The sequence below is a fragment of the Canis lupus genome, chromosome 20 (assembly GCF_011100685.1).
Source record: "Canis lupus familiaris isolate Mischka breed German Shepherd chromosome 20, alternate assembly UU_Cfam_GSD_1.0, whole genome shotgun sequence".
Lineage (NCBI taxonomy): Eukaryota > Metazoa > Chordata > Mammalia > Carnivora > Canidae > Canis > Canis lupus.
In genome coordinates, this window is record NC_049241.1 from 9,627,511 (window position 1) to 9,654,640 (window position 27,130).

The 27,130-nt window shown below is 43.5% G+C and overlaps 1 protein-coding gene across 1 annotated transcript in view; it reads right to left on the reverse strand.

Moving 5' to 3' along the window:
• LMCD1 (LIM and cysteine rich domains 1) overlaps window positions 1–26,643 on the reverse strand; it is a 58,591-nt gene extending 31,948 nt beyond the window's left edge. Inside the window, exon 1 of the mRNA XM_038565779.1 lies at window positions 26,485–26,643. Within this exon, the coding sequence (XP_038421707.1) occupies window positions 26,485–26,526 (42 nt within the window). The 5' untranslated portion in view covers window positions 26,527–26,643. The remainder of the gene's footprint in view (window positions 1–26,484) is intronic.
• Window positions 26,644–27,130: the final 487 nt, after the last annotated feature.

A 27,130-nucleotide genomic window follows, 5' to 3' on the forward strand; every position in this document is an offset into this window, starting at 1 on the left:
TCTCTTGTGAATAAATAAATAAACTCTTAAAAAAAAAAAAAGAAGAAGAAGAAAAGAGGTAGAGAACAGGCAGCTATTTCAAGTGAGGAGGTCCAGGCTTTGGGGTCAGAAGGCCTGGATATTAGTCCTAAATTTGTTCCTTTCTTCTGCTGGACTTGGGCAAGTGACAGACTTGCAGAGTCTCCGTTTCTCCCTCTGGGTTGTGGGGATAATAAGAACCAACCTGTCTCGTGGAGCTACCGTGAGGCTTAAATGGGTTGCCGCAGTGATAGGGCTTAGCATGCATGTATTATGCACTGAGTGTCTACTCTTCTTGTCAGCACACCTTGTGTAAGTGGTCTGGGAGGCCCTGACTCAGACATTCAAAAAAAAAAAAAAAAATTCATTCTCCAGCTTGAGAATTCTGGGGAATTTTAGAGGAACTACTTTCTAACTCCACACCTCATATACTTTCTTACTGTCTCCTTTGCTTCATGTGTTTACGTGTTGCCTCTCTGACTAAGTGCAGGAAGCAGAGAGTTGGCCTTAGTCTCCATCCTGCTAGTGGGACAGTTTCCATGGCGATAGAAGTCCGTGGGAGAGAAAAATAAATGGCCTTGCAAGGAAGAAGCAGATTTGGGCCATCAGGCCACACTTGCAGCCAGTTTCCTGGCTGACTGCTTAACACAATAAATAGCCATTTGTCCCCTGCATGTCATTCATCCAGGAGCCAGACAGACCCAGCTATGTTGGACACAGAAAATGATGATCCTGTTTATTAAGGAGAGGAAAACATCAACCAGAAACAGTGCTTCAAACAAGATATTCTGGTTTGTAAACAGTAGGTTTCTCTGATGTTGACACCGTCTCAAAAGAAAGATGGTGCAGTGGCTGCTCACAGTGGCTCACAGTAGCTGAAAACAGAAGAGCTTAAAAGGAGTCATCACTTTAAAAAATGGGTTCCTGGAATGTAACATCTATTCTATCATTTTTCCTGAGGGGAGATAACATGTTTTGACAATTTTCTTTGGCTCGGGAGAGTGGGATATTGTGGAACTGAATTGTGTCAGGGACTTAAAAGGACTCAGCTCAGGCCAGGAACCCTGGGGACACATGGGCCAGGGGCAACAGGCCTCCTTCCCACTTTGAGCATTTCTTCTAGGTGAACCCCCAGGGGAAGTCTAATGGGGGGAAATGTCACCAAGAACAAGGTAGGACAGAGATGAAGGGAAAAGACAGATGCAATAGGGAGTTTAGGAATGAATGTGAGACTTGGGATTAGACCGTGAGAGTTCTCCCATATGTAACTTGGTTTCCTCTTCTGCAAAATGGGTTTTCCCTGCCCCTTTTTTGCCTCCACAGGCTGTTGTAAGCAGCAAGTCAGATTAAAAGGTTGTTCTTAGTGTAAAATATTTACCATTGTTAAAAAAATTATCCAAAACTCGAGTGTAAGGCAGAAAAGTGGGTGGCATGTCCTCTCAGTATCATATGGTGGCAATGACATTGGCCCCTGCTCTGCACCCCCTGCAAGGATTATCTAGGCAAATTTACTTTGCTTTACTCCAAGACTTGGTGAGGCTACATGTTACCAGATTTTTGTCTGGTAAACATACAAATATAAGGAGTTTTTGTCTTTTTGAAACAGATAAAGGTTATGGTTTCTTGTCCTGTTGGACATTAGCTAGTTATGTACCTAGCCCATAAATCTCGTCCTAACATTAAATTGCCTATAAATACCCAGCCCCTAAAATAATTTTTGAACTGGTCTAAGTATCTTACTTCATTAACTAATGAATTAGATAAACCTTTTGCTAAGTTTTATTTTATATTTGCATAAGAGTCATGATCTTACATTTTTGAAAATTATATCTTCACGCCATCACATGCCCTCCTGATCATCCATGGGTTTGCTTTCTGAGCTAGGGTGTTCTGAATATTGCCACTAAATTCTATTCCAAGCCAATCACTCTGTCTTGTCCTCTACAGGTAAGCTCTATAAGCATATGTGTTATTAAAGGTTATTAGCCAACATGCTTTATTACTTGAAAACAAACCCTTTCCTCCTCACCAAGGAGAGAAGGTGGAGTGGAAGTAGTTAAGGGTGGAATGAGGTGAAATTTATGAGAAGGTTTGGAAAAGAACTGCCATCATAAACAGAAAACAATGCTGCCAGAAACTACTGCTAGCAACAACTCCAAAATGTTAACAGTTTGACAATCTGTGGAGTGATTTTACTTACTTAAGCATTCTCTTTCAGAACACTTATGACAACCTGTGAAGTATCATCATTATTTCCAATCAACAAAGGATGCATGACAGACAGAGGAGAAGCAACTTGTCTATTCTGAATGGTCTAGACTGGAGCTCCTATGGGGAAGGTGTGTGTGTGTGTGGTGGTGGGGGGGCTCCTAACTCTACCCTCATCTATACTGGCCTTTAAGCAAAAATGTTATAGCTTTCTTAATGATTCTGACTGTAGCTAACATTTATTGAGTACACTTTATGTGCCGTGCATATGCCAAGCATTTCATAAGATTTATGGTTGATGACCCTGTGGGAGAGAGGTACTTTTAGTGACTTCATTTTCAGATGAGGAGGGAGGCCCAGAGAGGTTAAGCCTCTTTTTCAGGATCCAATAGCTAGTAAGTGATGGAGCCAGGAAGTGAAACCAGGTGTGTCTTACTTCAGAGTTGTGCTCTCATCTCATCTGCTATGGTGCTTTCCATGGAGGGTATAGCACTTGACAGTTTACAAAGTGTATTTACATTCCTTATCTCACTTGGTTTTCACAACAACTTTAGGATGTAGACACTCTGCATTTGGCTCATGAAAAAAAAAAAAAAACAAGCTCATAGAACTGATGGGATTTGCTAATGCTCAGGACATAATTCACACTCATGTCTTTGGAATCCAGATCCTATGATTTCCTACCACACTGGGAGTCTCCAGACCTCAGACTGCCTCCTACAAGTCTAGCCTTGACTCTGGGCATTAGGCCAGTTGGGCTCAAACAGACGGGACAGTGTGTCTATAGGAGTGGGAGGTTCAGGTTAGGGTTGGGGGCAGCAGTACAAGGCCGTGATCACCTTGGTCCTAATATTTCTACCATCCAACTCTGTTCTGCTGAATAAACTAAAGTACGGATGTTCAAGGCAATGGACAAGCCTCAGGGGCAGCTGGAGAGGCAGTAGCCAGAGGAGAAAGTGAATCAGAACCACAAGCAATGCCTGTGGGAGAAAAGCACCAGGACATTGGCTTCCCTCACTGGAAGCCCAAGTGAGGGGCAAGTGGTCACGTACACTTAGTACCAGACCAGGGAGCTGGAGCTCCCACTCCAACCCCAGGCCTCCAGATGACTGGATACACAGTGGCTTGGGGGACAAGATGTTGAGAACTGTCTTCTAGAAACTCTTAACACTTTAAAAAAGAACAAAACCATCATAACCAAGAAGCGAGTCATATCTGGGTTTATTCCCAACTCTTAATAGTTTGTTTATATCAAGGATACTAGCACCCATCTCATTTTGAAGTTGTATTGAGCTACTTTCAAAGGGATAAACGTTTTTGAGTGTTAGATGTCACAGGGCTCCCATGATGTGGTCCAAATTTATCTGTTTCTATTTCCATATCCTCTACTACTTCTATGCAGATTCTCTTTCCAATCACCTGAGCCTCCTGCACTTCTCCTAAATATACACTGGGGTTTTTGCTCACATTCATGTAAACCTCAGAGAGCTTCAATTCCACCCACTCTTTAGGGACCAGCTCAGGAAGTCCTATCTTTTTTCCATAATAAAAACAATTAGTCACAGCTGCAACCAGTACTAGGAGTTACGGTTCTCTAGTCACTGGGCTATGCCTGAGCTCAGCCAAATACTATACCTCCTTAGGTAGGGGGTCTTGTGGTGGTTCTCAAAGTGTAGTCCCTGAGAGGTACCTCCGAACTGGTGAGTAGTGCAAATCCTTAGTTCTCACCCCAGACTCACTAACACAGATAGATACTCAGTGTGGGGCCCTGCCATTTGCTGTTCTAGTCCTTCAGGTGATGTGGATGCACAAGTGAAGTCTGAGAACCCCCCTGATCTTTGTTGGAATCCCCAGGCTGTGTGTGAAGTAAGTGAAGGGAAACGGACTGTCTTGGTTTGCCTGAGACTGAATCAGAGCCCAAATGTCAGGCTGATTTAGTGCTGAAACCGGGAAAGCTCTGGACAAACCATGATGACCAACCATGATGAGTTGGTCTCCCTAATTAAGAACTAGTCAAAGAGGTCAAATTAAAGTGCTGGTGCTTAGATTTGGACCCACAATCTCCATTTTAATTAAACCACTGCACAATCAGTGATGCTGAGAACACTTTCCCTGATAGTTTGGGGCCCTGACACTTATTTTTCAAAGAGCTCCTACCACTGTAGAATTACAAATGCAGTCAGTGCCAGGAATTAGAATAAGACTTGCCTTGAGTTTGTAGTTTAGTAGAGGGATTTGGCCTGGTCTGTGTGTGTTTGGAGGCAGCGTTGCTCAAATGAATCAGACACTCTAATTAGCATAAAGATCAGCCTGGATCTAACTAATATGAAGGTTCTGGTCTCAAGCCTGGGATGAGCCTGATAGGCCATAGTTCTACAGACCTCCCAGTGAAAGCTGCTGCCGCTGGTCCACAAACCACACTTTAAGGAGCAAGGGGCCACATTAGCGGTTCCCAAACTGGTCTGCACATTAGAATTACCTGGGGAGATTCAACACTATCAAAGTCCTGGCTGCACTGGAGCAATTTAGCCACAATCTCTGGGGAGGAGCCGCAGGGCTGCGGTCATTCTGGAAGTTCTCTGAAGGATTCTAGTGTATGGACGAATTTGGGAACAACTGGGTTTCCCCATTGTACTTTCAGTCACCACAACCTGGACTCAGGGTCTCAGTGCATCGGTTTGATGTCTCCTCCCGCATTCTGCCTCCAGGCCACTGTTCCCTACAAGGTGAGTTTCTACAACACGACTGACTTTTGTTATTTCATTTTGGTCCCTTCTTCGCTGGCACAAAACCACATCACAGGCTTTCATGCCAAAGGCAGGAGAAACTCTCTTAATAGTCAGACAGAAGGGAGACAACAGCCCTCCCTCTGCTTCTAAATTTCACTGGCCGGCTGACTCCCTGAGGGACTCAACACTGATGCTGAGATCCTTTGCCAGGCCTGAGGTCAAGGGTGGTCCTCCCCAACCCTGGGGCCCAGGTATGGACTGAGAAGTCCTGCCAGACAGAAGAGCCCAACTTGGACACCGAAGGCCCAGAAGGTCACAAGCTGCATCATGGAAAGTTGTCTCTCCTCTTCCCCGCCACTTTAAGAAGTGTGATCCTTTTGGAGAATGACCTTGCTAGGAAGTATAATGAAAGGCCTTACATTCACTTTCCCACTCAAAAACCCTATGGTCTTGACAAAGTCTGGACTACTTCTTCCATTTTTTGAAGCTCTTCAATGACTGAAAGAATGAGCTGCCAAACAGCTTTACAAAATCTTAACAGGGACACCTGGGTGGCTCGGCGGTTTAGCGCCTGCCTTCAGCCCAGAGCGTAATCCTAGAGTCCTGGGATCGAGTCCCACATCAGGCTCCCTGCATGGGGTCTGCTTCTCCCTCTGTCTATGTCTCTGCCTCTCTCTCTCTTTTTCTCTCTGTGTCTCTCATGAATAAATAAAATCTTAAAAGAAAAAAATCTTAATAGAGTAATGAAATCAGTACATTAACCAGTACAATAACTGTCCATCCTTAACGTCAAAGTGATATTTGCTGCCCTTCCTGAACATAAGCCCTCCCTGTGACAGGTCCTGTATGCTACCAGAGGTAGGGACGGGGGCCCAGAAACCCAGGGATGCTGGGTGAACAACACAGACTCTTTCTAATCTGTTTGCTCTTACATTAGGGGGACTTTTGGCATCCTATTCCATAATGTATATTTATGTTCTTTTCATGTAAAATGGGTGTTCCCAATCTTGCTCCCTCCAATCTTAGGTACAACTACTGCTCTGTGTTTATCTTCTGGCTTCTGGCTCACTCTCCCCGCCTATTGATGCTTGTACTCTGGGTGGGGAAGCCTCAAGCCAGGGCTTCAGTCTGTGGCCAAGAAAACCGTTTCCCCAAATAGGAGTTGAAAAGTGGGGCTTGTAGCTTCAATCCTGGGGGTTCTTTTTCCCACCCGGCCTTAAGATGGCTGGCTTAGAATACAGTACACCAGTCAGAGGAGTGAGCAGAACTGGCTGCTGGCGGTCTTGTTCAAATTTCTATTCTGCACTGGCTAATCTATGTTTTCTATAATGCCATGCAAATTAGCCAGGGAAACAAATTAGGATAAAGCGCCTCGTAAAACCATAGCAAGTCTCACAAAGCCAGCAACAAAAACCATGTCAACATCAGAGGTCATATCTGGGGGCACAAGTATTCTTCAGGGGACTGTGTGTGTACATGGATGTGTGTGCAGATGTACATGCATACACGTATGTGGGTATGTGTCCAAATCTACTGTTTTTACCCCCAAGGTTGCTTCTTGGGCATTTCTAGTCTTCTGTCTGGACAAGCATAGATATAAGGAAATCACTTCAACTTAGATACCCTTTTCCTGAATTGTGTAATAAGGATAAAAATGCACAGACTAAACAAATTGAAATTAGCTCAACTGATCTCGTATTCAGAATTCTATGGATGGAAAACTTGTTATTTTTCCTTTTTGTTTTTAAAGACCAATCCTATTTAAAGCAACGGAAAAGGAAAACATTTGGTGGGTGATGAGCTGATGGCAGAAATGCTTGAGTTGTCAGTATTTCGGGGTAAAGATTCAATTATCTTTCTTATTAAATGGTTTGTGTGTATTAAATTGATTCCACGGACCAGCTGTGGTTGGAAGAATTAGTCTGATGGATTTAGCCCATGATGTTAGTTAGGAGTGTCTGGTGTCCCAAACAAAGTTTTGAACAAATGCCCAACAAAAGAGTACTTCTTACTCTCTATAAGAAATGTGTGTTTTTTTTCTCTCTCTCTTCTGTCAAGATAGTCTGTCCAGGCATGACTGTAGGAGAATTCGTGTTTGGGGCAAAAAACACCATGTTCTTCTTACTATTCTTCCTCTTACTATTCTTCCTCTAAACATCATGTTTAATACATAGAATTAAGTTGAAATCAGAGCTGCCAGCAAGGAGAAACAAATTCACAGAATCCCAGTACATGCTTCTCTAGAGTGTGTGGAAAGTTAGCAGAATGCTTGGTCGGCCCGGCCCCTTAAGCGTGGTGAAAGAGGCCTATTGCTCCTGTGTCTCCCCAACCCACTGTCTCTGAAATAGATCCTAATCCTTCTCTTCAGGTTTCTTGATGAATAATGCCCCTGGGGAAGTTCTAGAAACCACTAGCCAGTTCCTCCTACCACTTCTTCAGGAAGCTTTCCCCTTTAAGTTCCTAACCACCATGTATGATCTGTTACACACCCATCCACCTGTATGCACACACACATGTGCACACATCCACACATATGCATGCACATGCAGCCTTCTTTGGAACGATTCTATACTTGCAATCATTTGTTTGGTTCTGTCTTCCCCTCCAGGTAAGGAAATTATTGGAGATTCCTGAGATTCACATCATGTGTGAATGAAAAGGGTTAATCCAGCTATGAAAACTGAGTAGAAAAGCAAATCCATATGTGGAAAGGGAAATATGAAATGAAAGGTTTCTCTGTTTAAGACCGTGCTCTTGCCTCCCTCTCTCTATCCCCCCTCCTGTCTCTTTCATCCAACCTTCACTGATTTCAGGCTGGTTCCAAAAAAGCAGGAATGCCCAGACCCAGAGCCATGAACAGAGCAGGCACATGGAAGCCTGCCTGTGGGCAACAGCTGACACATGCTTACTGGCCACATCCTGTATTATCTCCTCCCGATTAGAGCGAGATATTGCAATCATACTCCTCCCTGTTGTCAGGCCTGGTTGGCTAAGTCTGCTAGTAATGTCTACCTCCTACCACATCATTACTTGGCATAATGGAGCAGACGCAGTGAGTGCTCTGCTAGCCAAGATAGGGGATTACTGCCCACTTTTCTTCCCTTCTGTCTGTGTTTTGGTAATTTTACTCTTGTATTTTTAGCACTTCATCAAAAATAGGCAAAGAAGCAATACGACTCAAATCAGTACATTTTCCAAGGGTTTGTGGCTCTTGGAAAGGCCTGACGTGAGGGACACTTGGATGGAGGAGCTATAGAGATTCCATGTGACAATTCACAGGGCTGGGCTCCTTCCCTGCTCAGCACTGGCCAGAGCCCTTGAAGGTGGGCAGCCTTGAAATATTCGTAGAATATCTCTTATCTTCGCAAGGTGATAAGGCTGGGGTCACTTTGAAATGGGAGAAATATGGAACGAGGCAGAAAGTTCCAAATCCAAAATTGAGCGATTAATGGCTGGATGACTGCATCTGTGTAATGGCAGTGCATGGAAAATGCAGGAGGTTTTCAGGCCCTGCTCGGACTCTGACTCCTTTAACTTTCCTTTGGTAGAGCAAAAATGATGGTGACTGAGAAAGAGAGGAAATCAGCCTCTATGCCGCCAGCTTCTTGCTGACAGCTGATGGGTACCCATGGCTGAGTACAAAGCAGGTCCACACATTTTTTGTATAAGGGACCCTGCTGGCTGAAGTGGTAGGATTTTTAGGATTGAACTGATATTTTTCTTTGACACCAGCTCCCTTTGAACTAGCTACAGATGCTGCCCAGGCTAACATGAATAGCGAATTGCACAAACAGACTGACAAAACCATTCTTTCCTGTTTTTGAGAATTGCCTGTTTTTAGACAAGTCAGCCCATTATTTGAGGGGTGCATTGCTTCTTTAAAAAAAAGTCACTGGGGAGAGGGTACTTCTACCTCCCCCCACATCCAGACTTTTTATGGATCTCTTTTGAGACCACCAGGTTCCCAAAGTATGGGCATTGTTTTCACTGAAAGGGATTTCCATAGAGCAAGAATGGACCTGGCATTTCTTGCCAAAATGTTTCCAGAGGCTCCAATGCTATCTTTTTTAAACTTGTCTTTTTTCTTTCATGGATCAGCCCTGCCAGTTCTTGGGAAGATGTAAGTAAAGCCACTAGGCTCACTCAGAGCCAGAAGTTATCCAGCCCTCTTGGGAATTTTATCGGAGATTTACCAAGTGGTTTGAGGGAAGTTAAGATAAAAGAAAATAAAGTCCTTGTAGGGTTTCTTTATTCTCCCCTCCCCCATTTCCTAAATGAGAACAGGCTGTCGGTGTCCCCAGGCCTAATACCTTCAGGCCATACTTGGAAATTAAAATCTAATTGGCTTCACAGTTCTTAGGTTTCAGCCCTTAGTAGACTCCTCCTCAAGTTAGAAGACTGCGGGCCTGAGGCTGGCAATACTTAACTTATACCTCCCCGGTTTTATATGACTCCTGATTTTAGCGGCTGAATGTCTTAAGAATGTCTTCCTATAAGGATATTAATTTGGTGTGTGTGTGTGTGTGTGTGTGTGTGTGTGTGTATGCATGTGTCTGAATTCTTGCAGCATTACTGATCTAAGGATAACACACTTTTACTGGAGTTAATTTTGGAAATGGAGAGACATAGCAAACCAAGTTGGAAGTTTTTTTAATCTTGCTTATCTGAATCTTGATATGGTAATAGGAAGTGTGCCATGTAAAAGTACGGCACTATTACTGAAAGTATGAAGGCTTTGCTTATGCAAATGATTCCTGCTGGGAATCTCACACATAAATTCTTAGGTGAATTTATGGGAGTAGAAGCTTTGAGACACACATACATTTCCTTCAGCCAACTTTGGTGCCTTGATGTTAAGAAACTACTGTGTTTTGAATGTCTTTAGCAAGATGGTTTCTTAGTTTAAAACAAAAGTACCCTTCTTATTTTTCCTCTTCGTCTTCTTCACTATCATATGTTTTTCAAACTAACATTAAATATATTTTCAAATATTTCATCCTTTCCTTGATTTTCCCCCCAATGAGCTTTCTCCATAATGAACTAGTTGCACATACTTTATATAGTGGAATTCTATGTTTAAGAAAATCTGACACAAGGAAATCACAGATTCTTAAATGAAAACACCTTACAGAGTATTTAGGTCAAATTTTTCTAAGCCTAGTTTTATGAAACTGCAATTAGCAGATGGTCACTTTGCAAATAATTTGTTTTCAAGGTCTCACCTTTGCAGCTCACCTGACACAATTAAAATCAGAACTATAGAAGCCAAGTCACTTTCCAGAAAATTATCTCTTGAATAATTTTAGGATTATTCTTTTAACCATATGCCCCAGAAAAGATGCCACTTTCCTGTATACCTCTGAGTCTGCCCATATGCAGTTCTTTTTGAACATTTCTCTCTCCCTATACTCGACTCTTATTTGTCATTCAGGTACCCCATCACATTGTCTTATGAAACCCTGTATTTTGTACTGCTTTGTAGTACCCATCATGATTGTAATTATTTAATTATTATTTAATCCTGAATATAACTCCTTAGTGACATTCTTTCCTGCTAGACTGTAAGCTCAATGGGGGCAGGGTCCCTATGTATCTAGTTTATTGCTCTATCAGCAGTGCCTCACATACTGCCTTGCACATAGTAGTAGCTCCTCAGTGAACATGTGTTTGACTAGCTTCTTTTGTAACTTTCATTTTTGCCTTCAACCAATGCCTCTTCAGTGCTACATTAAAAGCTAAAGTATAATAGATGTCCTTCATCTGAGGCTGATGCCGACAGGAAGAATTGGAAAAATAAGAATCACCCTGATTTCCTGCAGTTTCTGGAATTCTAGTCTTCCCTGGTTGCCCAACCCTTCTCGGCCCTCCTCAATGGCTCTCTCCTCCCCTGTAAGGTTCTAGAACTGGTTCTTACCTCCTCTTGATTCTCAAGATGCTTCTCCTTTATGCATCAATGTATGCAAATAGCTTCAGCTATTCCCTCTGACTCTCATTGTTATCTCCAGGAATTCTTTCAGTTCCTGGAATCTTTTCGTATGACAGAAGTGCTATCTTACCTTCTTTGCCACCAAACCCACTGGTTCTCTTCTGTTTATGGTATTCCTGCCCATCCAGTCACCAAGACCTGTGGTCTGCATTCTGGTCAGTTGTTCAAGGCAAGTAGACATGGAAAGAAATGCTCTTTTTCTTGGGCAGGATCCAGCTGTTCCTCTTTGAGGGGCCCATTTCTAGTTTGTACCATCCCTTCTGGGGTGTATCCCAGAAGGTAGGAGATGCTCCTCTGATGGGAGAGCCATTTTCTGAACCTTCTGGAAGGTGACTCACCAGATAGAGAAAATCAGACTTCTCTAGAGCAACTCAGAATGTAGCAACCACAGGCTTCTCCATGAAACAGAATATACACAAGCACTGGGAAATTGTGAAAACTTAGGCCAGCCTGTGAGAGTCGTTAAGCTCTGTGGACTTTCCATGGCATTTCTGGTCTTGGCTCATTGCTTTGGAATATCCCTTTATCCACTCCTGCCCTTGAAATGATTTGCTGGCAGAGCACTGGAGGAGCACCGTTCATGTTGGAGCTTGAGGAGTTGAACCCATGCCCTGGCTACTTTATCACTACCCATGTGACCCTGGTGAGTAGTTTCTGCTCTCTGAACTTCGATTTCTTTTCACCTTTAAAATGGATCATAATTCCTACCAGCTTCACGGGGTTGCTGTGAGAATCAAATATGACACTGCATATGAGATGTTGAGAAAACTGAAAAGTGCTATACAGATTAGGGATAAACAAGTATTAGATGTTCAGGAAAACCTATGTTGCTCCTTCATGAATTCTGTCCTCAATACACCATCTGTGTGATTGTTTATTTCCCTTAGAGTAAATTAAAAAAAAAAAAAAGAAAAACAACTTATTTCTTGAAAAAAAAAAAAAACCCTTTACCATAAATGTATTAAAACAGAAGGTAACCATAAAAAATACGACAAATATGAAACATCATTACATTCCAGCTAATACTATTGTCTTTTAAAAGGTCTGAGCCTGAGGGCTACTCTCTATCATGGCCCATCTTTCTGGAACCCTGCAAACATGTTACATATAGATAAGAAATGGCATAGAGGGAAGAGGGAGAGCTGTGGATTGAATTTCCCACATTTATTTCATGTTCATCATTTAGCTATGTCACCAAGGCAATTTATTTAATCTGAGTCTTACTCATCTGTAAAATGAAATTTCTGTAAACATTAGGAAAAAACTATGTAGCACAGTGCCTGGCACATGGCCTGTGCTTGATAAGTGGAGTTAATATACCCAGTACAAGAGCAGAGCTTCTATTTTAATCCCTCATATCAAGGGCAGAACTTAATAAAATTTTTGGTGTTTTTGCTTCCAAGGAGTATAGAGTGACTAATAAAACTGAAGAGAAAATTCGGGGCTATTTGTCAACTAGCAAAGTAAAGAGGTGACTTAAAGTGATTAACTGGACCATCCAGACTTTAGAAAGATGGGGAAAATATCAACCAGCAAAGCAATTTCACTCAGCAAAACTTTGAAGAGACTATCCACTCTTTCAAAAGAGTGTTCATAGTGTTCAGGGCTAGTCTAAAATTATAAAGCACTGAGAGGTGGTGATATTAAGCACTTTTTAAAAAAGGAGTGCCAAATCTAAGTCTTCAGGATGAGAAGAAATATGATGGGTCCAGGGCCTTCTCAGAATTTCTTGTACTTCAAAGAGTATGTACTTGGCAATGATTCTGCTACTTTCCTGAGTTTGGTCAACGTGGCTGAGGGAAGGCAAAACTCTTAAAATCCACACAGATGGAACTTCTCCACTGGCCCTATTTTGGTATAAATATTCATCAGAGACTAGAAACTTAAAGTCGATATCGGTCTGAGCTATGAGTGGTTTGGACTAGACTTCAGCCAATTCTCAGTTGTCCCGCTGGCTGTCGTCTCTCAGGAGGGCCAACTCTCCTGAGATGTGGCTGCTGTTGTCAGAGACCTGAGCCAACTGCCGCCCTAGACCATGGAAATCACTGCAGTTTGTTCTCAAGAAACTTCCAGCCAGAAAGAGGGGGGCCTCTGGGGTCAGATGAAGGTTTAAGTCAATTGTTTGAAGGAAGGAAACAAATCAAGGCTTGGCTCAGCCACCATCCTAAAGCCAATCCTTTCGTAGGCGAGTCTGCAGGAAGATAATTAAACTTGGGACCAGGCATTAAAAATTCAGAGTCTGGTTTGGAATGGTGCCTTCCCCCAACTCTCTCACTTTCATTTCCTTTTCATCTCCAGATTCTTCCTAAATTTGCCAAAGAGTCTCCCTCCCATGTCTCTGGCCCCACTCCTACCATGCTGGTTTTGATCTTGGTCCATGGGTCAGAAGGTTTTAGATTAAGCTGCATGGGTAGGGATCCCACTGAGGGGTGCTGGTCTCATGTACTCTATTCCATGTCTGTCTTGTGTTCTTTGCCCTCATGTTCTCTCTACTTCCACCTCCTCGGGATTCTTTGTCTCTACCAGTTTCCCAAAGTGGTTGTATCTTTTTGTTTTTTAAATATTTATTTGAGAGACAGAGAGCGAGAGCCAGAGAGAGAATGCATACATGGAGGAAGAGCAGAGGGAGAGAATCCTTAAGCAGACTCCCCACTGAGTGCAGAGCTCCACAGGGGGCTCAAGCTCACGATGTGGGAAATCATGACCTGAGCCAAAATCAAGACTCAGATGCTTAACCAACTGAGCCACCCAGGTGCCCCAGCAAAGTGGTTGTATCATTTTACATTTTTCCTGGCAGCATATGAATTCTAGCTGCACCATGTCCTTGTCAATACTTGCTATTGTCAGTATTTAATTTTATTAGTCCTCTGGTTGTGTAATGCTGTCTCTCGGTGCTTTTGTGTTTTTCTGATGAGTAATAACATTGAATACCTTTCCTTACACTTAGTAGCCATCTAGACATCTTCTTCTGTGACATGCCTGTTCAAATCCCCACCTATTTTTTAAAAAATTGGACTGCTTTTTAAAAATTGATTTAAAGGAGTTATTTATATATTCTCGATATAATCTTTTGTCTGATATATGTACTGTGAATATTTTCTTTGTGGATTGTCTTTTCTTTAGTGGCATCATTTAATGAAAGCAAGTTGTTTTTGGTGACCAGCCTTCATATTTATTTTCGGAACATCCCTTCCAGATGGAAAAATCAGCAGGATATACGATTTACATTGCTCTCTTACTGCTCTAGCATTCCATATAGTAATAAACTATGACAAGTTTGTAAATAATTTAAAAAGCTTTTAAAAAGTATATTACCTCTGTTTATCAAAGTTTTCTTCTTTACCTTCTTAGCCTTCTCTGATTTCTTATCATCTCCCCCTGCCTCCAATTCTTTATAAATCAAGTATTTCGCTTGTGGATCAGTGCTGATTTTTCATGAGTATTTATGACATGGGTTTGGAGTTCTTAGTGCTTTTGAGATGCCTATCCCCTTCTCTTTTGCCAGGTTTTTGTACTTTAAAAGCTCTTCTCCAAGAAATAGGATAGTTCGGTGGCAAAGAAGTGGCCTTCCCAACTGGGTGAGATTAGGAGAGGTAAATATGCTCTGATGGAGAAGGTGGCATGAGTCACCGAACTTATGTCAAAACAAAAACTAGGGGCTGTCTGTTGGCTATCTCACTCAGCTAAAAGCTGACACTAGGTCTCCCAGAAGGCAGGAACTAACCCAGGAAACAGGTGCTTTGACCTTAATCCTGAACAATACAGAGGACTTGGTCAGTTACCAGAACTGGAACATTAGAAAAAAGTGGTCACTGTATCCTTGAACTGAGGAGCTAGGGAAATAGAAGCAATGGGAAGAGTTGGAGAGAGAGAGAGAGATTTTAGCTCACAATAACAAAGAACTAATATTTAGAGGACTTCAAAAAATAGATCTCTTCGGGAGCTGCGAGTGCTGGTCAGTGGCATTCTCAGAGGATCTGGCTGTCCTGTCTAGTTCATCTCATGTTTATGGATGGGATAGCTGAACAAAATAGAGTTTGAAAAGCCTTTTTGAACCTGAAATACTATGATACCTCAAATTCTTACCCCAGCTCTTGAGCAAGTCACAAGGTCAAGATAGATCTGTTTCCTTCTTTGTTAAATAAGGAGGTGGATCCAGGGAACTAAAGCCCTTCCTACCTCTTAAAAATTAATTGTAGTTGCTGAAATATACAGTACAAGCATTATTCAAATACGTATATGATGATTTCTCTTGTGGTGGCCCCAACCCTGGGCTGGATCCAAGAAAAGTAGAGGCAGGTGACGACAGTCATTCAAGTTACTGTGAATCTTATTACAGGGTGTCTCTCCCCATGAGCTGTTTAGGCATGTTGGCTGTGTAGGAGGACAGACTCAAGGAAACACAGCTTTTCTATCAAACTTTGCCTCTTCTCAGGTCCTTGCAAACACAGGCATGATTCTTACAACTTTATTTTCCAGATAACTGACAGGGAATTATCTGGGATTTTTTTCTTTTTCTTTCTTTCTTTTTTTTTTTTTAATACACCATCTATAACTGAACAATCAAAAACAATCATCCCAGTGGCATTTTGACACCCAAACCATGTGTTTTTCATTTTGAAGCCTCACCTGCTTTAACACATGGCAACAAGGAACTCACACTGTCTGACCAAGTGAGAAATCTGAAGCGCTGTTCAAAAGGAATTGTTTCAATGTAAGATTCTGGATCTTGTTAAACAAGTTCCATATTTCAAAAGTTGATTTTTTTCTCTTATTTCATTAAAGATTCCTACTTGAGATTTCTTTTGCTCTTAATATCATTTATGGCTTCAGAGTTTAAAGGTGAATAAAACTTGGGGGCACATAAATACATACCCTGTCTTGTTCTGGATTGTTTTCATGTTCTTTTTTTTGTGTGTTTTTTTTTTTGTTTGTTTGTTTTTTGTTTTCATGTTCTGCTCACACATGTGGTGTGCTGAATTTCACAGGGTGTGTGTGTGTGTGTGTGTGTGTGTGTTCCTTTCTTACCATTTATATTGCGTATTCTCAGTTACCTGAGTCTAAATCTTCCTGCAAAAATTCAAGCTCAATGGGAGTGAATTTGTTGGATTTCCTTTGCTGGAACTGGAAGAGTCTCAAGACACAGAAAGCCATGAAGCTTTCTGTGTGCCAGTTTTGCAGGGCCTGCTATCCTCATCACTCTAAAGTGTTTTGGTTGAAAAGCAAGAGGAGCCAGTCCTCAGATCAGAAATAAAAGATACATATGTGGGGATAGATGTATACATGGAAATGTATTTCTCCACAGTCTAAGATGGATGATATTCCCCAAGTTAGAAGTCAGGTAGGATGGAGAATATACGTGCTAGACTTGGAAAGCATAAAACTGGACCATGACCTGATCCGAACAGCTCATTTATCCTTGTCTCTCAACACTCAGCTCAGATGTCGCCTCCTGGGCAAGCCTCCTCTGACCTCCCAGGTAGGGTTAAGTACTGCCTCTTCTAACCTCCTTCAGTTCTATACTGGGACCTCTGATCAAGGTCTTTAGGAACTGTTCATTTTCTGATGGCCACACTGGCTGTTCTTTCTCTGAAACCATCAGCTTCTGAGACTCTTTTCCTTTTTCCACTTATCAGCTTAGTCCCTTAGTCCCTGGCATATAAAAATTGCACATAATAAATGTTTGCATGAGCTAAATTCTTGTGTGTGCCAAATTCGAGGTGAAGAATTTTCGTCTAAGTAATGTTTTTATTCTCTTTACCATTTCGTTCTTGTTAGCTCTATTCATAGTGATGGTAACTCGTGTTTAGAACACAGTATTAGGGCAGCCCGGATGGCTCAGCAGTTTAGCACTGCCTTCGGCCCAGGGCCTGATCCTGGGGACCTGGGATCAAGTCCCACGTCGGGCTCCCTGCATGGAGCCTGCTTCTCCCTCTGCCCGTGTCTCTGCCTCTTTCTGTCTCTCATGAATAAATAAATAAAATCTTAAAAAAATAAAATACAACATTATTTGTCAAGTACTGTGCTAAGAATTTAACAGGTTATTGTTGAGGACAACTTTTAGGCCTATGTTACTGATGAAGAAACTGAGGCTGAGAGGTAATGTGACTTGTCCAAGATAACAGGAAATGAGTAGCCAAATTGGGATTTAAACCCAGATTGCTCCAAGAGCCTCAGATCTCAACCCACTACAGCTGTATGTGTGTTTATATATGTACATATTTGTGTATATGTGTATAGAGTACTGCTGAGGCTTTGACAGACGTCTTTATATATTTGGGCTCTTTTTCTTGTCTGACATGAAAGCCTCCCTTCTCAGAACAGTGTTTTAAGTGCATAAAATAGGTAGGATTACAGAGGAAACCACTATTACTGAAATAGTACCACTATGTAAAAACAGATCTATAATTTAGTAACATACATGCCTTTATTAAGTTAATTAACAGGACTTAGCAGTGCATTTACTGTGATTTCAGAATATGGACAAATATAAATGGTACATTTGACATCTATCTCAGCGGGAATAGGACAAGAAAGTATCAGAATTCCATTGGTATCAAGGGCAGAGGGCTCATACTCAGCTATCTTTTTCTAACGTAAATGTCTTGCACAATAGCTTTATTTAGTTAAAAAAGAAAACGAGTCAAGGGGTTGCTAAGTTGTCAGGGCTTTGCCTTCATTCACAATTGAAAGAAATGCTGAATCCATTAGAGGCTGGGAGTGTGAGGGTGTAATTTTTCTTTATTTACAGTCCTTGATACCTTCAATTCTATCCACAGATTCCTAGTTAAAAACTTCTCTTCTATCTGCTAAGAATATGTAAAAAATTCCCTCGACTTCCTCTGAGCTAAGCCCCCAAATGCTGACTCCCCCCCCTCGCCCCCCCCCCCCCCCAGTTCAGACCAGATCCACTCAGCAAGGAGACTGGCTGGTCACAGTGCCAGGGCGGGGTGGGGAGCAAAGGAATGCCTTGGCAGGTGGGTGGCTCTCCTCCAGGATGAGGGCAGGGCTGGGATCCACTTTCCCTCCACTTTTTGCAGCCAGTGGATCAGCCAGGCCAGTCACCTTGGTAGTCAGCCTCATGAATCAGTACCTGGACATGCCACTTAGTCATACGGCCCAAATAGATGCTATCTTCTTGAGGGCAGGTTATAGGGGTGTTAGCCATCCAAGAACCCTTTCCCTGTGTCCCTGTCCTTTGGTGCCCCTGCCATCAACACCACTAAGGACAGAGCCTGGGCATTAGGCTGCCGCTGAGGACACAGGCTGAGCACAGTTTGTCTACCACCGTATCTGCAAGGCAGCTGAAGGGGCTGCTGGTTACCATAGTACCTGAGAGCTGCCAATAGTCCCTCCAGCCTCAGACTCTGTCACTAAATATCCTGTTTAAAATGCAGTAACTAGGGGGCGCCTGGGTGGTCAGTTGGTTAAGCGTCTGCCTTTGGCTCAGATCATGATCCCAGGGTCCTGGGATGGAGCCCCACATCTAGCCCCACATCAGGGCTCCCTGCTCAGCAGAAAGTCTGCTTCTCCTTCTCCCTCCACCCTTTCTCTCGCTCATGTGCTCTTTCTCTCAAAAAAATAAATCTTTAAAAAAATGTAAAAACTGGGAGAATAGTGTGAACTCATTCCTCTGTTACACTGTACAAATTACTGGGGTTGGGTATGGCTCAGATGTATGCAGTCCTGGGGAATATGAGGTGGGTAGCAAAGGAGAATTAGTAGGTGTGTAGATGTGAGGGTGTGTGCACATGTGCTGCAGATGGTCAAGGAATACACAGACTCATAGAACACTGACATTATTTGGCCTTTATCCTACTTTTATGAGAAATTAATTTCACCTGACTCAAGTTTACAAGGCAGGGACCAAAACTTTCTTATTCATTGTCTTGTATTTAGCACTCAGCACAATGCTTGGCACATGATATATGCTAAATAAATATTTGCTAAATGAAGAAATGAGTGACCATTATCCTGATTAATAAGCAGGATGTCTGAGGCTTGGTGAGGGTAAGCCTGTCCACGATCAAACGGTTGGGGCCAAGGACTGGTCTCAGGCAGAGGGAGGGCTGCTTTTTAGAAGTGTGGCAACCAGCCACCCAAAGCAAATTGTTGCTATTGTCACAATTTTGCATATGATGCAGCCTGAGTATATTTATGGCTAAGTCTAAGTTTAGCTACAAAGAGAAGGTCCTGCAATCTGATATCTTAGAAGCCACATGTGATGTGACGTAGGTAAGCTGAACTTGGTTTCCCACACCCCAGTGCTTAACTACCTATGGGATTTCTGTGCTGTACTGAGGAGAGGGGATGCCAGTAAGAGCAAGAGGAAATATTTTCTGAGCACTTACTAGGCATCCAGGCACATTACAGGCTTTATCTCACTAACTATTGTTTAGATGTAGAACTATTGTTAACTCTCTTTCTCAAACGGGGAACCAGAGGTCCAGAGAGGAAAAGCAACTTGGCAGAGGCTGCAGATCTAGCAAATGGCAGAACCATGAGTCACATTTAGATCTCCATGCTTGCAAAGGCTATGTGTTTAACCACTTCTCAATTAGCCTCTAAATCTGGTGGCCAAAGTAAAGTTCATCACCAAAATGTTCACTTGACCTTCTGAAGTTTGAGGGTATGAAGTTGACTGAAATTAGAGTACTCTGGGCATGGAAGCAACAGAATATAGAACATATCCTTTTCTCCTGCATTCATAAAAGATGCTGTGAATCAGTGTATCTTTCATTTATGTCTCATATAAATTTTGGATATGGCATTTCTCCCCATATCCCAACAGTAACACAAAGGGACTGACCAAGCAGATCCCTAGATTCTGCTCAGTTCTTTTAAATAACGAGTCATTTGCATTTTTCTCCAAAGATTAATTTTATAAAGAATCTAATGTTTTAAAACGCAAGGAGAAAAAAAAAATCCATAAACAGATCATGTGGATTTGAAACAGCCGCCATGGGCTGGACCCCAGTACTCCTTTGTCCTTCCAAAGAGTGACTTGCCAAATGGAGCCTTTGCTTTTTTCCCCCTCAGCAATCTTATTTCCTTTTAAAGCGTGTCCTGGTGGGGGCTTGGCTGTGTTTTGCTTGGTCCTGATTCACGTGTTATTGGGTAGGCCATGAGTCAGGCTGACCAGGCATGTAGAGATACATTCCAAAGGCCAAGCTTATCCCCAGGCTAGAATTTCCTGGAAGCTCTCAGACTAGGATCTCTAGGATTTTTTTATTTTTATTTTTATTTTTTTGGTCAAGGGTCACTGCTTCTTCAGTAATTTTAGGATACTTTTGTATGCTTCCTTAGACTGTCTCTCTACCAGCCTCCTCCCTTGAGTTCTATTAGACTTCTAAGAAAGCCAGAACTAGGAGAAATCTAGAAAGCCCTTGTTCTGTATCTGGAAATGGCTTGGACTTATTGTGAGTGACAGTATATACCTCGTAGTGACCGAGAGATACCAGAGAGGTACAAATGCCTGGTAACATTTGGCAAATGCTGGGCAATTCCCGAATCAGACTACTAATGTGTAGATAGCTCACAGTGATAATCATAGCTTCTCTCTACCAGACTGCTACTTCTGAGAAAAGCCTTCTTATTTTTCCTTAGAGTGGAAAGAGCTTAAGTTTTGGGATCGGAGTGAAGACCTGATTTGAGTTCTTAACCTGCCATCATATGATCACTTAACTTAGTCTTCATTTACTCATGTGTAGAAAGGATATTCATATTTTTGTATGGTAGTCCTTAAGGCCAAATGGGATATGAGAAAGGCCAAGCACTGTGCACGTACTCAAGAGAGTCCTTCCTTCCTTTCTTTGGTCTTTCCTTGAATTTGTCTATGCTAGCAGAGAACAGACGACTCTTCCTGCAAAGCCCTTCAGTGACAAGAGTCCAAACAAATCGTAAAAGGAAGACCAAACAGGTCCCTTCTGAGAAAAAAACCTAAAAGGGTTTGCTCCTCATATAAAAGAGCAGACAGTGAGTGAAGAGTTGATCTGGGAGTCTGACAAAGATTTGTAATTGTATGATTGTTTCTGTTTTTGTGAAGCTACCACCAAATTTCCACATCAAATATTTAAGCCTAGATACAAAGTTTAAGTTTTGGCTACTGACAGAGTCTCAGTGCACATATGAGACCCAACTTCTTGTTCAATGCTTTTCTATAAAAGCTTCATAGAAAGCATTTCTAGAGCCTTTGCAGATCCATGCCGTTGTTATGTACAAAGCTCCAAGAATGGGTTTAGGACATCTTGAAGATTACATGTGAAGTTAAGGAACTATCATAATCTTGAAGGACTCCTGTAGAAGTTGTTGGTGGCCTTGCACCTGCTAAGGTCATGGCAGCTGCCAGCCAAATCCTCTTCCCGATAAGCAAATGAAAAGGGTATGTGTGTGTGTTGGAGGGGTGGGTACCTCCAAAGGAAGGCACTTAACGAACAACAGCTGTGGCTCCCTTCTGGTTGTCCTGAAAAGCTGTTCCACAATTCTACTTTCAGTGGAACAGAGTTTTAGGCCTGTTTATCCATAATCATTTGTTATTTGGGAGATAGCCTGCTGTATAGGAAAGGTTAGTGGACTGGAGGGAAAAGGAAGACAGGTTCTCAGTCAAGGTCTGCTACTTCCTAGGAAAAGTGACCTATTCAAAGTCACCTGGTAAAGAAATGCCAACAGTTACTATAATGACTCAACCACTGCCAGAAAACTTTTCTCATAATAAATGTTTAAATGGTGTTGGATGAACACTGGGGAGATAAGAATTCCCAAGGTCTATACTCATCATGATAGATTTCCACATTATTATTCACACACTATTTTGAATGTGCAAGCTGGAATGAAAAAATGATTCTCCTTTCCAAGGTCAAATCAAATACCTCTTCTGGAGCCCTGCTGACTCCAGTGGGTTGAAGGAGGAATTATTCCCTCACGTCTCTGGTCCTTACCTTTTCCTCACCAGGAGTGGCGGACATGGAGGTAGGAAAGTAAGATGCACATGTGAGCCTGTGACACTGTCCCTCCTTCCTGGTCCCCAGCTTTTGCTGGACTCAGCCTCTTCTTTTTCTTCCTTGTTACCTTTGGCCAGTTAATATACTGAGAAGATCAAACTATAGGATCTTCAGAGGAAAATACCAAAGTCCTTTTCCCACTGTCCGGCTTATAGAGTGGTGTGTAAACCCTGGCTAGGAGAAGGTCTCGGAGCCTAGATGGCGGAGAGTAAAGCCTAGAGATGGTCTGTGATTAGGGCTTTCCCTGCCTCCTATCGTCCCAGGAGGTGGATGCACTGGTGAAAGCCACTCATCAGCCCCTAACCCCACATATTCACACACGTCTGCACAACACGACAAGCATCTGTAATTTACAAAGTAATGGCTTCAGCATCTGTTTTCAGAGATCCTTTAAGAACTTGGATAATTTCTTTCTTTCTTTTACGATAAGGCTCTCTCGGGCCAACGTGCTTCTACACCTATGGGCATGTCTCCAATGCATTGGCTATGAAGGCCTTTAAATGACAGCTTAATATATTTTTAAGATTGAGGGAGCCAACCACGTTCTCGAGGAGCCGTGTTTACATTGGATCGGCTCTCTCAGGCAATGTGCCAGCAGTTTTGCACGCTGCAGGAACTGGAGGTGAAGGCAGGAAGGGCTGAGGACAGGAAAGCCAAGAGGGAGGGTAGGCAGAGAAGGGTGTGGGGAGACACCCAGCTGAATCTGGCAACGCACTTAGAACCATCATGTAATGCTCCTTTGACACTGAGTTGAGGGGTGAAAAACAGACCTTTTGGAGCCAGGCCACCGGCACACATGCAGTCAACAGTGAACATGCTCTTAGATCTCTTGGTTCTAGTCCTTTCTAAATTCCTGCAAGTGGCTCTTTGGCAGCCAACAGGGCTGTATTGTCGCAGAGCCTAATGGGCTTCAGCACATCTTGGCAATCTCAGATGAGGAGCTTGACCCCTCTGGGCCTCAGTATCCTTGCTTAAAAAGTGACAAGAGCTCCATGCCCCCTCCAGGCCTAAAATTGACTCCAGAGTGAAATGACTGGTAATCTCTGTTCCATGTGAGCAGATTTTGTATCTGTTTGGGTAGAATGAAGATAAGACCAATGTTCAGCTCATCAAGACGGGGCAACTGGCTTTGGTTCAGCTGAATGGAAATTAGTTGCTCTTCAGATAGGATAGTCATAAAGAAAAGTGTGTCCTTCATTTACCAAAAGACTCCTTTCAGCGTTCACACACCCATCATAATATATACCACTGCCATTGCCACCAATAATAATAATAACAGCAACAACAATAACAACTAACTATTTGAGAGCTTCTGGGCTGAGCTCTTTATATGTACTATCTCATTTAATGATCACAGACACCTTGGGAGGTAGATGCTGCTACTGTCTCTCCAATTTTCAGATAAGGAGAGACTCAAAAGTTAATTAGCTAATACACAAGAGCACACAGGTAGTAAGTGGTAGAGTTACTAGGATAGGGTATGAACCTCTATCTGGTTCAAACACTATTTTGATAGTAGTACCAGTACTCTTAAATATGCTTAATAAACACTACAGAAGAACACAACGCAGTAGTAGTTGATTCCACCAAAAGAAATGGCATGTGGCCTTTCAGGCCCTTTATTACCAAGGAATGTTGACTATTCTCAGGGAACTCTCTGTGCTAGGAAGCCTTTCCCAATAGAAAAACAAATGATGGCTTAAGAGCAGCCATTGGGAGCATTTAACTTAGCACAGATGAGAGGAGCCTGGTAATGTTTTTAAGCTCTGCCACTAACTAGGTATGTGATCTCAGTCTGTCTGGGATTGGTTAGACAATTTCTAAGGCTACTCCAGGTTTTGGATTTTATGTTCTCTTGAAGACCTTTTATAACTTCCAGCTGCTAGGGATTCCCCCTACCACACTTCCCCTTGGGGGTAGGGCAGTAGAGACAGTCTGTATGCCATTTTAAACCATTTCTCATTTTGTAAATAGGTCCCTTGTCGCTCCAAGAGTCTATGAAATTGTTTCAAAATGCCTAAGTGTGATTATGTATCCTGAAGCCAAATGTTATAAAATCCCCCCCCTGCTGTAGATTTAAATAGTAAATATGGAATAAAAGCTTTTTAGAATGTTGTTGGGTATGACACGGTGTTCAATCACTATTATAATGTTAAGCAAGGAGAGCTTCTCCCCCACTCTCATCCTTTGCCTTGACTTTTTGAGTTGAAGACATTGGTTAATCTACATAGTGATGACTGCCCTCCTCACTGCCACAGTCCCAAGAAGTAAAAAAAAAAAAAAAAAGAATTACACCCTTTCATCTCTACCCACTACATTCTTTCTTTAAGCCTGTAATTGGATCTAAATGGAAAATAAACCTTTTGCAGGCCAAGGAAGTTGGCACTGGAGGGTGACAAGAAGGAGAACATGTTCCACCTCTAATCCCGATAATCACAGTCTCCGATGCAAAGGAAAATAAAAACAAGGCTTCCTCCAAGTGGTGGCTTTGGCTTTCAGTAAGAAGGAGGGTTTCCATGTACTGGGTCTTACTTCACACATTATCTATCAATCAATTTGTAGTAAAACCACCCCCAAATCATCTGACTTTCTAGAGGACAGTGGGGCTTTGCCCCTTTAGCTCCAAACTCTTTTACCTCAGTTTAATTTGGGGAGGCAGTTCAGACGCACAAATATCCTCGTGCTATGACAAGTTAAAAAACATTCATGTACAAAATGTACTGTCCGCGAACACTAAGGTCTTAGCTGGACGGATATTCAGTGGTTCACTGGTAGTTTATTGAGTCCTGCTGTGTACGGTATGCTGTGTTGGAACAGAGATGAACCAGAAAGGTTTGTCTACAAGGGGTTCAGAAAGATGTGTAGAGAAACAAAAGCAGTGCATGCATGACTTGCCACTAGGTGGAAATTAACAGGTATCATACCAAGGTCTGAAGTGTACGAATTCCATAGAAGGAGAGAGAACTTGACTCTCCAAATAGTCTGGCAAATGTGATGGGACATGGTACATTCCAGAGAGATGCCCTGATTAAGTCTGACTTGGTGTACACATTCAGAAGGGTACACTGGACCCTGTGTGGGAGTCTGGGGCAAGTCAGCTGTGTAACGTGCAGCTATAAATCAGATGCATGAACTCGTGCCTCAAAGTTACATGGTTTGCACTTTTATTTTGATTCTGACATATGTTTGGGTTTTGTTGTTTTCTTTCTTTATTCCTTTTTTGTTTGTTTGTTTGTTTGTTTTCCTCTCATTCTACTCCACAGGTAATGGCAGAGGTCTCAGGAGGACTTTGCCCTGCAAGAGTTTAAAAATGACTGCTTTGGGAGATTAATCTAATCCAGCTTACTATCGTTGCTAGTGCTGCTGGAGAAAAGAGAGATCTATCATCCCTAGAACTGGAGACAAGGAAACTGAGGCACAGAAAAGTGAATTGGTCAAAACAGTGCAGCTAAAAAGTGGCAGGGCCAGGGTTTCCGTGCCCAAGGCTTCCCTTAATAATCTCTGCGGTCTTCTGGGCTCTCTAACCCTGGGCTTCAGTTTCTAACCCTGGGCTTCAGTTTCTCCATTGGCTTAGACTGTCTGTGTCTCTGCTCCCTTCCAGCTCACTTGTCCTCTATGCCTCTGGCCTGTGCCCTCTCCCGACTGCACCAAGGTAAGTAGCGGGTGGGTGTTGAAGCCACAGGCCCCTCCTGCGGTAATTCACCCATGACCTTCTGGGCTCCTGGCCAGCCCTTCCTGAAAGGGAAACGTGCAGACCCTGGGGACAGAAATTAGTTCCCTCGTGCTGGAACTGCTGCCATGGCCAACATCACCAACTAAAGAAACTGGTGTGTGTGCGTGCGTGTGTGTGTGTGTGTGTGTGAGAGAGAGAGAAAGAGAGAGAGAGAGTGTGTGTGAGTGCAAAATAGAAAACAGGATGACAGCAAGAGGGGAGATTCCTTGTGAGTAAATATTTACTCTCCACCTCAATCCTGGGAGGGGGAAGGAAGAGGAGAAGGGAGTTGTTTTTTTTTTTTTTTTTTCTCTCCCTACAGACAACAGGATTACTATTTTCTTTAATAGTTTTACTTTATGTAAATTGTAATTAGAGAGGGAGACAAACCATGAGCGACTCCTAACTCTGGGAAACAAACAAAGGGTTGGGAAAGGGGAGGTGTGGGGAAGGGGGAAAGGGGCAGCTGGGTGACTGGCACCGAGGAAGGAGGGCACTTGATGGGATGAGCACGGGGTGTTATACTATCTGCTGGCAGACTGGACTCCAAGAAAAACGAGCGCAAAAAGAAAATTCAAATAACATTGCGATCAGCATCACGGCAGCACTAAAGATTCTCTGCAAATTCCACACAAGGGCTTTTAAGAGTAAGTTTCGGGGTGGGTGCGCCTGTCAGCTCAACTCTGTACTCCCAACTGTTCCGTTTTCTCGGCAAGTCTTGGAATGTAGCGCGTTTGCTGCTCCTTACGTCTGGGTAAGTCGCGGCCGAGCCTGCGGGAGGGACGCGGGGAAAAGCAAGGACGTGGGCAGCACAGGCAGGGCGCAGCTCACCTTCTGAACTCCCGGGTTGAGGTCCTTGGCCACCTTCGCCATCTCCCGTGGGGCAGCAGCGGCGAGCGCCGGCTTCTCGGGCAGGGGCGCGGCGGGCACAGCGCGGGCACAGCGCGGGCTCGGGCCGAGTTCGCGCGCCCAGGGGAGCTCTGCGCGCAGCCCGGCGCCGCGGGGCCCTTTAATTGGAGAGCGGGACTCCCTCGCAAACGGCGCCAGCCAATCGTCGCGGGCGCTCGCGCTCGGCCGGCCAATGGCAGCGCGCGGCTCTCCGCCCCGGGGGCGTGGTCCGGGCCGGGCGGCCGCGGCGGCGCGAGCGCTGCCCTGACGTCAGAGCGGCCCCTGCCCTGCCCTCCCTGCCCTCCCTGCCCTCCCTGCCCCTCCTGCCCTCCCAGCTCCTCCCTGCCCCTCCTGCCCCTCCTGCCCTCCCTGCCCTGCCCTGCCCTGCCCTGCCCTGCCCTGCCCTGCCCGGTGCGGCCCGCGCGGCGGCGGCTCGCCTGCGCCCGTCGAGGGAGCCGCAGGAATCCGCGCCCCCGCCCTTCTCCTTTAAAGGACATCGGGCAGAGGGTGGGGAGGCCCGCCGGCTCCCGCCATCCATTCAGGTCAAAAGGGAGAGTGATCAGACGGGAAGGCGGGGGTATTTTTAGTG